Below are 15,048 nucleotides of genomic sequence, written 5' to 3'. Positions count from 1 at the left end.
AATTATTTACTAAAACTTTTAAGTGTTGATAAGTTTTGAATGTTAATAATACTTCTGTGTTATTAAAATTTTATTTACCGAAAACTTTAAGATGAAACGTTATGTTTTTTTTTTTTAGAAAATTGTCAACTACTTTCGAGGCTACTAGAGTATAAATCCCATCATTGACAATAGAAATATTATCTATGCGTAAGCTACTTTCTGTTTGGTTGGAAAATGTTGATATTAAGCTTCCAGAATATTTTAAAACACGAGGGATGACACGATGATTATATTTCCTGAAAAGCAATAAACTTTTCAATAAGACCAAGAATATGTATTGTAAGTCTCATGTTCATCAATTTATACATCAGAAAAAACTGTGTGTGTTACCACTGTAAAAACGGTTGTCGACACGAGGAGACATTAGCCAAGAAAGTTACAGATTCACCATATAATCTGGATACTTTTCTCTCAACAGATGTCAGACTAATGTAGGGATGATTAGAATCTGTAAAAAAAAATTTGTAGAAACCCAATGATTATTTTAAAGAAGTGACCAAAAAGTAGGGGACCAAGACGTACCATATACACATATATTATGTACTTTAGTACTTTTTGTTTCATTATACGATGATTCTATTTGGCATATGTAAGTTCCTGAATCTCTAAATGTAACATTGTTAATAATAAGCTCAGACGTTATTACATCTTCTGTGTAGAAGTCATTAACATTTTCTCGAATAGTGTTTGAAATTATCCTAGAAGTCTATTAAACGTAAATACTGTATATGATTTAGGAAATTCTTTGGGAATATTATATGCGCATTTGTGCCATTATCAAAATAATATAATAATAAACAGGTAATTAACGTTACCGTGTTCTGCGGAATTTTCCAATAAATGCTATAAGCGGCTTCTCTTCTCACTTTAACTGTACATTTAGCACTTAATCTCGAGCCTGTAGTGATGTCTTTTGGACTATTCATGATTATTTCTGGCCAACCCATACAATCGTAAAGTGTAAGAATATCAACTTTCAGAATAATTGTGTATGATAAATTGTTATGCTCTACGGAACAAGTAAACAAATCAGAGTAGGGACGAACTCCGTTCTTAATGATGTAACCAATTTTCGGATTAAAATTTGTATTTTTGCCGAGTTGAACTACCTACAATAAAAATATTTTTGAAGTTTTAAATTCTCACTTGATAAGTAAATTTTAACAGGGTGACATTACGTTTCCATTTTTTTTCAAAGTGACTTTAAACTCAGGAGAAGTCGTCTGGCACGGAATAATGACATGTTCTTTACATACATAAGCTAGTAAAAAATCTCCCTTTTTATGTTTATGCACGAATGGGTTTCTATTGGCTGTATATCAATAGTAAAACTTTTAAAAATATTTTTTGTGCAGTAATAAGATAAAATATGATAATTTTAAGACAGAAAATCAATAAGCATGATACTTTTACTAACTTACATTTAACATAAACGTACATCCAAGTAATTTTTGGATCACTGTGATTTTTTAACGTCAAGTTTGTTACTTGTTTGCTTTCATCAGCGCAACAATACCAGCCAGTGTCTCCAAAAACAGTTGATGATCTTATAAATGTCTTATTGGTGCTCCTGCCTTCTGGTATAACATCTGGTCGAGAAGTCGTCTTTTTTTAAAGTAAAAGTCAGTGGTTATCGTCTTAGTCAAAAGCCTGCTTATACAACCTTTGTGTACATAAAATATTCAAGTCATTTAACTTACTCTACCCCGTTTATTGTTGGTGGGAAAATAAAAATTGACATAGCCAGTGCTTATGCATGTAATGTTAAGGGTTTCTCCTTCATTTATCTGCAACTCGGTCACATTTGGATGAAGCTGAATCTTATATCCATGGAAACCTACAAAATTTAAAATTAATCTTATAATGTTTATCTTCTTCGTCTACGCCGTTCCTCATAGGTTAACGAAGCCAGAGCTGCCACACTCGCTCTTCACGGTTATTTTAATTAGAGTCATGGTTTTTGTTTGCTATTTATTGTTTTTTTATATACATCAAAGTCCAGAAAATGGTAATTCCTTAATTTTTCCAGCACAACAATAAACATCACAGTAAAAACTTCATTTAACGTAAATTTGAAAAAAATATAACATAATTGTGTTTACGAAAACAAAAAAGTTTTGAAAATAGGGGTCCTGTAACTTTGTTTTGTTCAAAATTTAATAAGTGTTTACATTATTAGTTAATAGTAGAGCTATTATTTTGATTTCTTAGCGATCTAGAAAGTAAGAAAAAATAAGATTTGGACTTATACATTAATTTAAAGTTTTAGCACTTTATTCTTCACATCGACGCTATAAGCAAACATTCCGAAAAATACTGCAAAACTATTAAATTATCAACTACATGCCCGTCGAATTCTGTATAGCCCTCAGTCGTAAGGGTCCTAGCGCATCGGATTATGAGTACATATTAACAAAAAGTATAAAAATTATTAGCTAAAATCCTTGCGACGGTTCAAGATGATACGGTGCGGAAAAGAATACTTGAGCATTACAAACAAAACTATCAGAGACTACATGACATAAAAAGTATTAAGTTATTTTTAATTGAATTTTCTAATTATCATGCAATTACTACTAAATCAAATGTCGACATTATTCGCCCCTGCGTTACGTTGTAGTACGTGTTGCAACCACCTTAGTTATATATTAGTTCTTTTTTTTTTACTACCGTATCTCAGCCTTGTTAATTTTAGTTATCATTCCCATCATTAATTTGGGAAGAATACTAATAATGATTTTTGACTATTTCACATTCAAAAATGACAAAAAATGAATACACAACATAGTTTACCGATAGTTGAGGGGCTTTAACGCGGCAAAAATAGGTGTTTTTTTAAGGTTTAATATTTTTACTAAACTTTTTAAAACGATTAATTAATCAGTTTAATTATAGATCTGTAATATTTATGACATTTATGAAGAAGTGTTTTTGATACTGGTGTTACATATGTCCATTGCATGCATCGATTAAATGTAAGTGCGAAAAGAAATACTTAAAGATTGTAACTAAAAATAATAAGTTAAAGTTAACATGCTTGTGCACTGTAAGAATCAGTTGCAATTACAGCAATAGTTATGAGATAAATATAACTATACTTTCAAGGAAAATAAAGTGATAGTTGTATAATAAGGACAGTTGTGGATTCAGAAGCGTAAAATATAATCTTATACATATCTGTTAGTATAATAAGAAAAATGAGTAGTTTTTCCCGCCGTAGGAGAGTCAGTGGATCCTTCCATCTTTGAAAGTTCGTCATTGCTGGCTGTAGGGTGTGTCTCACTTGAAGGTCAAATGGTTAAGAACCGAAAATTTGCAGCCTCACTTTTTTGTAATTTGTAAAAGTATCGCTTATTTAAAGAGTTTTTGTATGTACCCCGTTGCAGTGATTAAACCTAGAATCGAAGAACTACACACGTAGTATGTAGATACTAGAAGGTGACCATGTCTTTTATAATTCACTTTACACAAGTGTAGGTTTCTGATTCGCTAAGCGGCAATTAAGTTAGTTTACGCTGAAATGTAGAAATAGAACTTACCATCCGCTGTAAGCCACATATCCTCATTATGCCTCCATTTTAGTTTTTTAAAGCTGTCCACACTGCCTTGTTTATTGGTGAGACACATATTTTGGTAACTTAGTGCCTGAGTAGTTGTTTATATAATAACATTGATAATAATTTTCAAGTAATTCATTTGGATCTTCATTTAATTGACCAAATAAATCTAAGAAAATTCACTTCAAATATCCAGTTTTTCTCTCAGATTTTCAACCACTTGTATATTACGCCACTAGGGCGAAAAGTGCTTCTTCCTGCCCGCGGGCGCACTTTGCGCCTGCCGAGTACTTTCGGCCCAAGGGCGGAAAGTACTTGAAGGGCGGAAAGTGCGCTCAAGGGCGGGAAGGCCTCCGCCTGAGTCGCGTATCCTATTTTTCTCCTTAAGGGCGCAAAGTGAGAACGTATTTTGTCTGGTTAATGATCACTTTAATAGAAATTTAACTACAGGATTAAAAATGAAAAATATTTATTCAACGTCTATCTAATGTACACAAAGCTTATTTTTATAGATAAATGATGAGAATTTTTACAATTTTATGCATTTATAAATTATTTTGAACACATATAAAATTAATAATCTGTAATGAACAATTTATACACTTATAATATTTTAACACAGTTAATTTCTTGTTTAAAAATATAATAAATATCAACACGAGGTTTGATTCGAGGTTTGCAGTATTTATACATATTTTGATATTTTGCAAAGCTGCAGCTGAGGATGAATCACACGATGTCTCGTCTAGTGGGATGTCCCTTGTTGTGATGGTAGCAGGGTGCTGAACTACAGCTTTAGTACTTTTACTAGCATCAGTATTATTTGGTATTGGTTGATTCCCAGAACAACTTTGAGAACTGTTAGTTATTTTAACAGATTTGATGCTGGGGGTCGACATTCCTCTCCTAGGTCTCCAACAATTTTGTTGCAAATTTTAATTTTATTGTTAATAGAGTCTGCAACATATCCTTCAGCCACTTGTGCTGACCTCCATCCTCCGTGACGTTTTAGTTCTGTTATACTTGCTCCAGTACTGCAAGCAGCGTTGTCGAAGTATGCCTAAAACTGTGCGACGTATACCTTGTGGGCTCGGGTAGGCCTAAAAACTCTGCAATTTTACGAGGGTAGTTTCCTAATGTATTCTTCCCAATGACTTGCTTCATGCATTTTCCATTTTTGTATTTTACAAAAAAACTAGTCACATCTGACGGTCTCAATTTCATATAGTTTATGACAATTGAACGAAAAGGTTCCGTAACTGTGAAAACTCGATCTATATGAGTTTTCTTATTCGGAATTGTAATTATTAAATGGGTCTCTTGATCTTTGATGTCACCAGTGCTTAAATCATGTAACTCCTGTCTTCTACATGCACCAGTTTGTTTGAGAAACTCTTTATTTGTTGAGTACAAGGGAAGCAAACCCGGTGACAATAAATAGCGTGCTTTCTGCGTACTATGCTCTGCTGATATTGTTGGTGGACTAGCTGTCTCGAGCGGCTTGCTGGTTGCTGCTGGTGTAGCTTGGCTGATAGAGGCTTGTAGCTGGCCAGCTGATGCGTGAACCTGTGTATCAGGAGACGAACTGAGCTGGTCCCGGCACAGGCCGTCGATGCCAGCGGCAGCGACGTAATGAAGCGCCCAGACGATCAGGAGGGGGGGCCGACCGACAGTATATCGTCGAACGAAACATCCCGCCCGCCTCGTTCCAGGAACGAAACTTCAAGTCCCGCCCGCCGTATCCAGAGCGGTTTCGCCTCCGGGTGATGCAGGCTGAGAGGCGGTCCGGGTTATCACGGGAAGCAGCGTGACTTTCGTGATTGGCCAGGTGTATTCTCCCGTCGCCGTTTGGACAATCACAGCGCGTACGAGAGGGCAAGCGCCGTCAAGGATGGGTGGGTGTCGCTCCGTGAAGGTCATCTCGGCGTGCTGGAGGCGACCGCCCACACGCAGAACGCCGTCTGTATGAACGAAGGCTGCGAGCGATGTCAGTGGGTGCCGCTTGAGAAGGGCGCGGCCCGTGCGAAGCAGTGCAAGTTCATCAGAGAAGGCACGCTGCTGGCTCAAGCGCACGCAAGCGAGGTAGGCATCGGTCAACTCGGTAGCCGTCGGTGCTGAGAGCATCGGTCGTGTAGGGGCTCGGCCGAGATGGAGTCTCGCCCACCGACGCAGGTGGGTGAGGGTGCGCAGGAGGACGCCCAGATCGGAGAACAGTCGGAGAAGGTCGAACTCGACCTTTTGCGTGACGTTGCAGAGGCGAGGAGGAGAGGGCTGTGGTGGCTCGGAGGGCTCCTGGGGCCAACGATCAGGGCCTTCGGACAGCCAGGAAGGGTCAGTCCACCATGTCTGCTGGCGGTGTAGAGTCTGGGCATCGGTGCCTCGAGACGCCACATCGGCAGGATTGTCATGAGTAGGCACATAGCGCCAGATGTGCGGTGGCAGTACCTCCTGGATGTGGGTGACGTAGTTGTCGACAAGAGCGTGGTTGGTCGGCTGGGCAGAGCGGAGCCAGCGTAGAACGACTTGGGAGTCGCACCAAGCGTAGCATTGCTCAATAGGGATATTCCACTCGCTGACGACCAAGCGTAGTAGTTTCGCAGCAAGCAGCGCGGCACGCAGCTCAAGGCGAGGGATCGTCATGCGAGCCTGGGGTGTGGCTGACGGCTTGAGGCTTCGGATGGGCGCAAGTTTCGTCTTGGCCAGCAGAATGTGGCAGCGGACTTGCCCTGAGGAGTCCTGCAGCTGGGAGTACACCACCGCGCCCATCGCGCGGCGGCTGGCGTCTAAAAAGGCGTGGAGGTGAATCTTTGACGGAGCCGAAGATCCAATCCAACGTGGAATGGAGAAGCCTTGGATTGATTTCAGCTCAGTGGTGAAAGCTGACCATCGAAGAGCCATTGATGCAGGCACGACCTCATCCCAATCTAACCGGGCGCGCCAGAGATCCTGCACAAGGAGCTTGGCTTGGAGTATGGTCGGCGCGAGCCAACCGCAAGGATCGAAGAGGCTCGAGAGTCCAGCAAGGATGCTCCGCTTGGTGTCCTGTTCTCGAGCTGCCGGGGGTGTGAGCCGGAAAGTATCCGAGGCTGGGTCCCAGCTGATGCCAAGCTCGCTGACGAGGCTGGCGTCGCTGAGTTCACGCCACGTAGGGCGCAGGCAAGCTTCCTGGGTGAGGTCAGCCAGAAGTTCGGCGTCATTGGCGACCCATTTCCGGAGTGGAAATCCGCCTGAGCGCAGCAGACCGATTACTTGATCCCGAGAGGATGTCATCCACGTACCGATCGTTCATGACGACAGGTACGGCGTCCGGCCACAAGTGTCCTTCGGCATGGCAGAGTTGTTGAATCACACGCAGTGACAAGTAGGGCGAGCAAGTCGCGCCATAAGTGAATTGAATTGAATTGAATTTATTGTTATAGAGCTAAGAGCAGAGCGCTCTTTATAGCTCGGCTCGTTACATATGATTTAATACAATGGTAGGTTAATTACTAAATGACACTGGTGTCGTATGCACCAACAACAAAGAGACTGTACATAAAACAAATATAAAACAACAATAAAATAAATAAATATAATTAACCATATAAATAAATAAATTAAAATGAGCCAAATAGGCAGACGACAAGTCTTTAAAAGCAACAATTAAGTACACACAGGTAACACACACACATAAAATTTACAGGCACGACCCTTTAGAACCACGGAAGTGGTCCTGCCGTAAAAATTCGGCCAGTTTCCTCTTGAAACAGGGTTGATCAAACTGCACACGAATAACAATTGGTAGGCGATTCCAGAGTCGAGCAGCGTAAACTCTAAACGAGTCACTGTAGAACTCGGTCCTCGTCCACGGGATAACCAGATCCAGGGTATTTGCTCTCTTAGAGCCTGCAGCATCAGATGAGCGGAAAACCATGCACTCAGATATATACCGCGGCTCACCAGATTTCAAAATGCTACAAAGCAAGCCAACACACATGTAGTCCCGACGAACACTGTAGGGCATGAGATTGAGGCGAATGTACGTGGGTGTGATGTGCTCATTCTTCTTGAGCCCCGCAACAAATCTAACTGCCGCGTTCATAGAACGCTGCATTTTCACCAGCAGCTCCGATGACAAGCCAAGAAACAGGCAGGCAGCATAATCGTAGTATGGGAGGACAAGCGATCTCACAAGTAGCAAACGCATTTCAGGCACGAGAGAGTCACCACACTTACGCAATCGAGAAAGAGCAGCGTAGCACTTCCTACTGGTCTCCGTAATCTGCTGCGCCATAGTCAGAGGCCCATCAAGGATAACTCCCAGGATCCTAACTGCATCACTGTACTCAATGAAATTACCACCTACCCGAACCTTCGGTGGATTAGAATGACGAATACGGCTGATAAAGCCACGGGAGCCATACCACGCAACCTGCGTCTTCCCCGAGTGAACTTCCAGGGCACAGTTAATGCCCCACAGACCAAGCGCATCAAGGTCCTCATTCATATCGCAAACTAGGCGAGGCACTTCGCTATAACGTCCCTTTATGTACAGCGTGAGATCATCTGCATATATGTGATGCCTGCAGTGTCTCAGCACAGAAGGCGCATCGTTAATGTACAGCGAGAACAGAAGAGGGCCCAACACACTCCCCTGAGGGACACCCGCCCTCCGAAACAGTGGAGCCGATCTTCCGCCATCATCATCCAACACCACCTGCTGTCTACCAGAAAGGTAGGATCGAATCCATGCGCACGCTGAGTAGGAGAATCCAAGTCTCCTAAGCTTCACCAAGAGCAAGCTGGCATCAACACAGTCGAATGCCTTTGAAAAGTCGACAGCGACAAGCAGCGTGATCAGCTGATCGTCAGCAGCCTCCCTAATGTCATCGACCATCTTTATAAGTGCAGTATGTGTGCTGTGATGCTTTCTGAAGCCGGACTGCAAGTGATCGATAAGGTCACGGCGCTGGATGTATATAGTAATCTGCTCGGCAGCGACAGCTTCCAGAATCTTGGATGTGGCCGACAAGAGAGCAATAGGTCGAAGTTGGCCAAGGTCAGTTGGCTGTCGACATTTAGGAATCGGACGTACGAATGTCATTTTCCACGCATCAGGAAATACTCCCGACTGTAATGAGCAGTCGAATATATGCATCAAGACTGGGAGAATTGTTGGAAGACAGCTTCTAAGGCTCCTTACAGGTATACCATCCGGGCCTACAGCATTAGACCTGGCCTTGGCGATCGCCCTCAATAGGCTCTCAGGCGTCACGTAGGAGAAGTAAAAGCGGTCTTCAGGAGAGACCTGCACATTTGGCCATAGACCATCAGAAGGCGCAGGGCGAAAGCAACCAATAAAATATTTATTTATTTCGTCACAGCTAGCGGGGAGCGCAATTCTCTCTCTGCACCCCGAAGAAGCGCCCATCTCACCCACGCATCTCCACATTTCGGTCGCACTTCTCGATTTAACCAATCTATCCCTGTAGTAAGTTGTCATGGCCTGATGCGATGCTCGGCGCACATGACCCCGTAGCCGCTTGTATGCCGCATGATCAGATTCCCTTCTATATCTCCTGTACACAGTCCACGCCCTATTTCGTGCCCTAATCAATTCGCGCAGACCATCAGTAACCCAAGGTAAACGCCTCTTCCGAGGGGTGAACACTTGATATGGAGCATGAGCATCGTAGAGCTGTGTAAGACGCTCAATGAAACAATCAACCTTCCGACTAACATCCGGCAACCCGTGAAGGTCACTCCAATCCATGCTTTGAGGGTCATTATTGAAACTAGCAATGTCAAAGTCACGGAATGATCGTCTTGTCACTAAGCGACTAACACTCCGCGGGATTTCAAACAACAGTGAAGCCGACAGGAAATCATGTTTAGATATTGCAGGATAAGGCAACTGAGTGAAATCGCGAACACGGTTAACATCACTTACACAGATATAGTCAATTGTCGTGTGCGAATCACCAATGTGATGGGTTGGCAAAAAACAAAGTGGCTGAAGGCCACACACCGTCAAGGAGCTTCGCAAAGTGCGGCAGCTCGATGAATCATCAGTCCAATTAATATTGAAGTCCCCAAGCAGCACCGTAAAATCACAAGGCACATTACAATTCATAATAACATCCTCTATGTCAGACCAATAACCAGCCTTTGGAGGGGAATAGATGACACCGAGCAGCGCACGCGCACCGCAGAAGTCAAGCGAAACAAAAAGGTACTCAGGTCTTTTTGAGTAGGTTTCACCAGCCATGGTGTGACATACCACTCTACATGGAATGGACTCATGCACGTACAATGCCACACCCCCGCCGCCTCTTCCAACACGGTCAGACCGAATTAGCTTAAAGTTCTGTACTGGAAATCTATTGGAAGATGTAAACGGCTTAAGCCAGGACTCACTAATCGCTAGCAGGTGAAGCTGATGATCCGAGATTAAAGATGAGACGTCCGCAAAATGAGCCTCAAGCGACTGTGCATTAATATGGCCTATCTTAAATAGTTCTTTATGACAATGAGCCATAGTCAATGGATCTAATCTTACGCTCAACCTTTTTTCTCAAAATCGGACATCCCACCTTGTCAAATGCTGAGTGCGAGTGCACAGCATTACCTGCAGCTATACAGTTGCAACACCTGAGAATGTCACTCTTGTCTCTAACTGTGCACTTACTACTCAGGTGGTTGCCAGCACAGTGACCACAACAAATATCCTTATCACAATTATTGGCTATGTGTCCAAAGGTCGAGCACTTGAAGCACTGCATTATTGTTATGTGGTCCTCAATACGGCATCTAGACCAGTTAACACAAATCTTCTGCTGTCTCAGTAACTCCAGCCTATGCTTGGGACTGACCTCTATTACACAAGAGCGCACTTTCTTTCTGCCAGCAGGGTACAAGTAAATAGGCTTAATGACGTCAGCAGCAGCAGAGTCGAGATTTTGAGTCGCAATACAGGCGGCAATCTCTTCCTTTTCCAGATCAACAGGAACATCGTGAACAATTAGGCGTGGTGACATTTTTTCATCCGACTTTATCTCAATCTTTACCATTGTTAAGCGAGATCTTATGTGCAGGTTTATCCCAGCGCGCAGCCGCCGCGGCCGCATATGATCCTCTGGAATTCTCAGCCTGCGGAGCCCTCTCAACCGCCGTATCCGCCGTGTTCACAGCCTCACAAGCTCGATCAAGAACTTTTTCATAAAAGCAGGCCATGTTGGAAACCGTCACTTGTTGTATGTAGGCATTGGATAGCGCACGAAACGCCTCATCAATACCCAACATAGCATTCTTTATCTTGGTGTATCGAGGAGATTCCTTTTCAGTACGAAAAAGATCAAGCAGCGTATCGCGGTGCGTGTTTACATTTTCTGCTATCTTGTTGACATCCTGTAGTGTAAGTAGTGGCTCGGGTAAAGAGGGAAGCGACGAAGTGCTCCCCTCTCTTCCTTCATCGTCGCTGTCTTCGCATTCCTTACGCCGGCGCTTCGTCATCACGGCACACTATAAACACCTCTAGTAAGCGGGCGATTCATTCAAAGTTCGAATCGGCCGCCAAAATGTGCCAAAACGAAGCCGATTCGGAGAAAAATGGCGAGAGAACAACGAGAACAGCAAACCGAAAACCACAAACTCACAGCACACAATACACAAGTAAGGACACCACAAGCCAATAGCACACAATTAATGGTGACAGCAAAACACACGCGACAGCCACTAAAAAAAATCAAAACCTCTCAAAGAACCAAAAGTACTGCGACTCAATATACGGAGCGAAAGAGCAGCACACCCGCAAGCGCGGACATCTTGCAAGGAGAGAGGCTGTAGCCGCTCGAGGTTGGGTGCGAGGCGTTAAACACGACGCGCAACTTTGGTCCAAGGTTCCCGTGTTGCCAGATGCCGTGGTGCGGAACGTAGCAGACCGTGGCGCTCGGTTCGGAGAGCTCTCGGCTGGAGAGCTGCTTCATATGACCGAGGGCGAGGTACTCGCTCATGAAGTGGTTATACTCGGTCGCCATCTTTGAGTCCCGCTGGAGGCGACGGTGTAGAGATCGCAGTGAGGCCAGGGCGCTAGCCAGGCTATCGCCGAGGAGCGGTGCAGCATTGGGCTTCATAGGCAAACGCACGATATAACGGCCGTCCACGTCGCGCTGGTAGTTGGCGAAAATCCGCTCGCAGTCTATGTCATCAGGCGCGCGGCGGCAGACGGAGGGCACCTCTTTAAGTTCCCAAAAGCGCTGGAGTAGCATGACGAGCTCGCGATGCCAGGGTGGAGCCAGCTCATCGTGCAATGTCAGACACGCGACGGCGCTGTCCAAGGGGCGCCCAGGAGCACACCCGACTAGAGTCCAGCCAAGTGCTGTATGCTGACCGACGATCTCTCCACGCTGATGGTACCCAGGGCGCAGCAGATGGCTGTAGACCTCAGCGCCGATGAGAATATCGACCGCACGAGGAAGGCCGAAGTCGGGGTCGGCGAGGTCCTGCAGGCTGGCCCAGACTCGCAGGATGCTGGGGTCAAGCGGGGCCGCAGGAGTTGAAAGACCGAGGTGGGGTATGCACAGCGCCTTCAGATGCAAACTGGGGGTGCCATCCCCTGGCATCAGGCGCAGGCTGGCGCGGAGTGTCGACCTTACGGCGTGTTTGCTGCCGATGCCCGATACGCTGGTTCTAGAATCTTCCAAAGGGGCTTTCAGGCGGCGAGCGGGCTTGAGAGAGATGGCCGAGAGCTTGGAGCACGGGTCGAGGAGGGCTTTCACGGTGACGATGGGCCCCCGGCCGCCGCTGAGTTGGACGAGCGCGGTCGGAAGCACCGCGAGTCATTGCCGGGACTCATCAGGAGTCTTGAGGAGATCGGAGCTGGTTGGCTTCGCATGCTTGGGTGGGTCCGAAGATCCTGGAGCTTCGGACCGGCGCTTGCGGCTGTCGTGCAGCAGACTGTGGTGCGCCGCCCGGCAGCGCTGGCAGATTAACTTGGAGGGGCAGTCATGCAGGGAGTGCCCTGGCTTCGAGCAGTTGAAGCATAACTTCTCCTGGAATACGATATGCATCTTGGCGGCTGGATTCAGATCCCGGAACTGACCGCAATGCCCGAGATAGTGGGGTTCTTGACAAGCCGGACAGTTCGCTGGGGCCTCCTGGGTCGTGAGGGAGCGGAAATTGCGCCCTGCGTGCGTCGAGGAGGGCCCTCGTGAGCCGGCGGAGCCAGCTGAGCGCGCTAGATGAGAAGCCTCTACGGAGCTGAGAGTGCGGCATCTGCGCCGCAGAAACGCAGCCAGCATGGTAAAAGTGGCCCAGAAATCACCGGGCACGTCGCTGAAAATCTCCAGCTTCTCCAGCTCGTCTTCCCAAGCACGTCTTGTGGTGGCGTCCATGCCCGTTGCTGCAAACGCGATGAACCAATCATCCCAGGAGGCGACAGGGCGGCCGAGAGCACTAAGCTGATCGCGATCACGTTCAAGCGTGTCCAACAGCGCTTGGAGACCTCCAGCTGACTCGTCCCGCAGAGGCTTGATGTTGCGGAGCGCCGCAACGTGGTCCTGCACGAGGAGCCGCCGATGCTCATAGCGGGCCTCGAGTAGGCTCCAGGCTGTCGGGTAGTTGGACCCAACGATCTACACGGAGTCCAAGACGGCCTTGGCATCGCCTTGAGTGAGTGACTTTAAATAATAGAGTCTCTCAACGTCCGTTAGCTGCTTGTCGTTGTGTATGAGGGCTCGGAACAGGTCCCTGAAGGATTCCCAGTCCTCTCGTCGTCCCGAGAAGGGCGGGATGGTGATCGTAGGCAACTTGGGCCCACGATGTGGTGCCGGTTCTCCGGCTGGGCGGATTTCCCCGTGGGCCCCGGTCGGGGCTAGTTCGAGCCGAGCGTCATACAGGTGTGACCGGGCATCGACGAAGTTGGCCTCTGCGGCGGCATATATGTCGTCCGCGGCGTCGCCGTGTTCGGTGGTTTCTGCGGTCAACAAACCCACGTGGTTGACCTGGAAGTCATTCCAGTAGGCGTCCAAGAGCTCAAGCCGAGCCGTGACGAGGCCTGGGGTCCAGTGGCTTGTCTCGGTGGCCTTTACAGCGGCCGTGAACCGAGCGATGACGTCGCCAAGCCGTTGTTAAGTGGCGAACAGGGCTGACGCCTGTCCGGTTTCCCTGAAAATCATGAATATAACGAGTTCGACGTTGAATCATCAACGGAACTCGAGGCGGACGCTTCTTGATCAGTTATAAGTCGCTCTGCTGAGCCAACTGTTTCGTAAGCGAGGCGACACGGCGCCAGGCGCTCGGAAAGGATGACTACTCTGCGAGCGAGGCAGCAAGGCGCCAGACGCTCAGTTGGCTGCATAAAATCCACGACACGGGCCTCACGGCGACCATGGTGGTCTCGATTGCGCGTGCACTTGTGAGCAGCAGTCATGCGATGCGGGCAACATGGCGGCCGCGGGGGCTAACGCTCGCACGGCGAGCAGCCAAACCTCAAATCCGCGACACGGGCATCATGGCGGCCGTGGCGGTCCAGAGCGCGCTAGCTTCAGTCGGCGACGCCTGCAATATGGCGGCGGCAGTGGCTAACGCTCGCACAGCGAGCAGCCAATATGGCGGTCCCAAGCGCGCGTGCACTCGCGAGCTCCAGTCAGCGACGCCTGCGATATGGCGGCCGCGGTGGCTGACAAACGAGAACCACGGCTGCCACGCAATCCGTATCATGGGCAGCGTGGTGGCCATGACCTCCGGCTACATTAATTAACGCTCGTGGACGTGCAAGACACGCGCATTAACACAAGACGCAGGACTTAATGCGTACTTACATCGTGCCGGCTTTCCTCTCCTTGTTGCTGAATCCGGCTCGAAGGACCAATGTTTGAGAAACTCTTTATTTGTTGAGTACAAGGGAAGCGAACCCGGTGACAATGAATAGCGTACTTTCTGCGTACTATGCTCTGCTGATATTGTTGGTGGACTAGCTGTCTCGAGCGGCTTGCTGGCTGCTGCTGGTGTGGCTTGGCTGGTAGAGGCTTGTAGCTGGCCAGCTGATGCGTGAACCTGTGTATCAGGAGACGAACTGAGCTGGTCCCGGCACAGGCCGTCGATGCCAGCGGCAGCGGCGTAATGAAGCGCCGAGACGATCAGGAGGGGGGGCCGACCGACAGTACATCGTCGAACGAAACATCTTAACCCAAATATCAATGCAACCTGCAAAAATCAAAATCAAGTTTTTGTATTTAGAAAGAAAAATAACAATTTGGTCTAGCGTAGAGTAAAAACTCACTTTGATACAAAGAAAGTCCTTGTCCGGAGCCTCATTGAAAAATTGTTTGATATCGTTGGAGGTAAAACACCTTGCTTTCTTCTTTTTGTATCCAACATTTTTCCGTTTTATAAATGCTTTTAGTTTGATATAGTTGGAAATATCTATGTTTTTTTCCACGTTAATAACTGTTCTTAGCATTGAGTATTT

At 46.6% G+C, this 15,048-nt stretch overlaps 3 protein-coding genes and 1 long non-coding RNA gene across 4 annotated transcripts; all 4 read right to left on the bottom strand.

Moving 5' to 3' along the window:
* Positions 1-1,319: 1,319 nt before the first annotated feature.
* On the bottom strand, positions 1,320-1,924 carry LOC149374333 (uncharacterized). Its single transcript, XR_016293138.1, has 3 exons — positions 1,743-1,924; positions 1,464-1,647; positions 1,320-1,354 (listed from the first exon to the last, which is right to left on the bottom strand). It is a non-coding gene; the product is annotated as an uncharacterized LOC149374333 (long non-coding RNA).
* A 3,397-nt stretch (positions 1,925-5,321) lies between these two features.
* LOC149374332 (uncharacterized) lies at positions 5,322-6,869 on the bottom strand. The gene has a single exon (XM_089594027.1). It carries the CDS (start codon positions 6,867-6,869, stop codon positions 5,322-5,324), a length of 1,548 nt encoding a protein of 515 aa, XP_089450153.1.
* A 406-nt stretch (positions 6,870-7,275) lies between these two features.
* On the bottom strand, positions 7,276-9,846 carry LOC149374331 (uncharacterized). Its single transcript, XM_089594026.1, has one exon. The coding sequence runs from the start codon at positions 9,844-9,846 to the stop codon at positions 7,276-7,278; it is 2,571 nt and encodes an 856-aa protein (XP_089450152.1).
* Positions 9,847-11,356: 1,510 nt separating this feature from the next.
* On the bottom strand, positions 11,357-14,007 carry LOC149374330 (uncharacterized). The gene is made up of 5 exons (XM_089594025.1): positions 13,791-14,007; positions 13,680-13,742; positions 13,280-13,632; positions 12,423-13,210; positions 11,357-12,380 (listed from the first exon to the last, which is right to left on the bottom strand). Exons 1-5 carry the CDS (start codon positions 14,005-14,007, stop codon positions 11,357-11,359), a joined length of 2,445 nt encoding a protein of 814 aa, XP_089450151.1.
* Positions 14,008-15,048: the final 1,041 nt, after the last annotated feature.

Source organism: Copidosoma floridanum, unplaced genomic scaffold (genome assembly GCF_036245765.1).
Source record: "Copidosoma floridanum isolate Cflo_tuat_1 unplaced genomic scaffold, Cflo_Japanese_pri ptg000020l, whole genome shotgun sequence".
Taxonomy (NCBI): domain Eukaryota; kingdom Metazoa; phylum Arthropoda; class Insecta; order Hymenoptera; family Encyrtidae; genus Copidosoma; species Copidosoma floridanum.
This window is presented reverse-complemented; position numbering and strand designations above follow the sequence as displayed.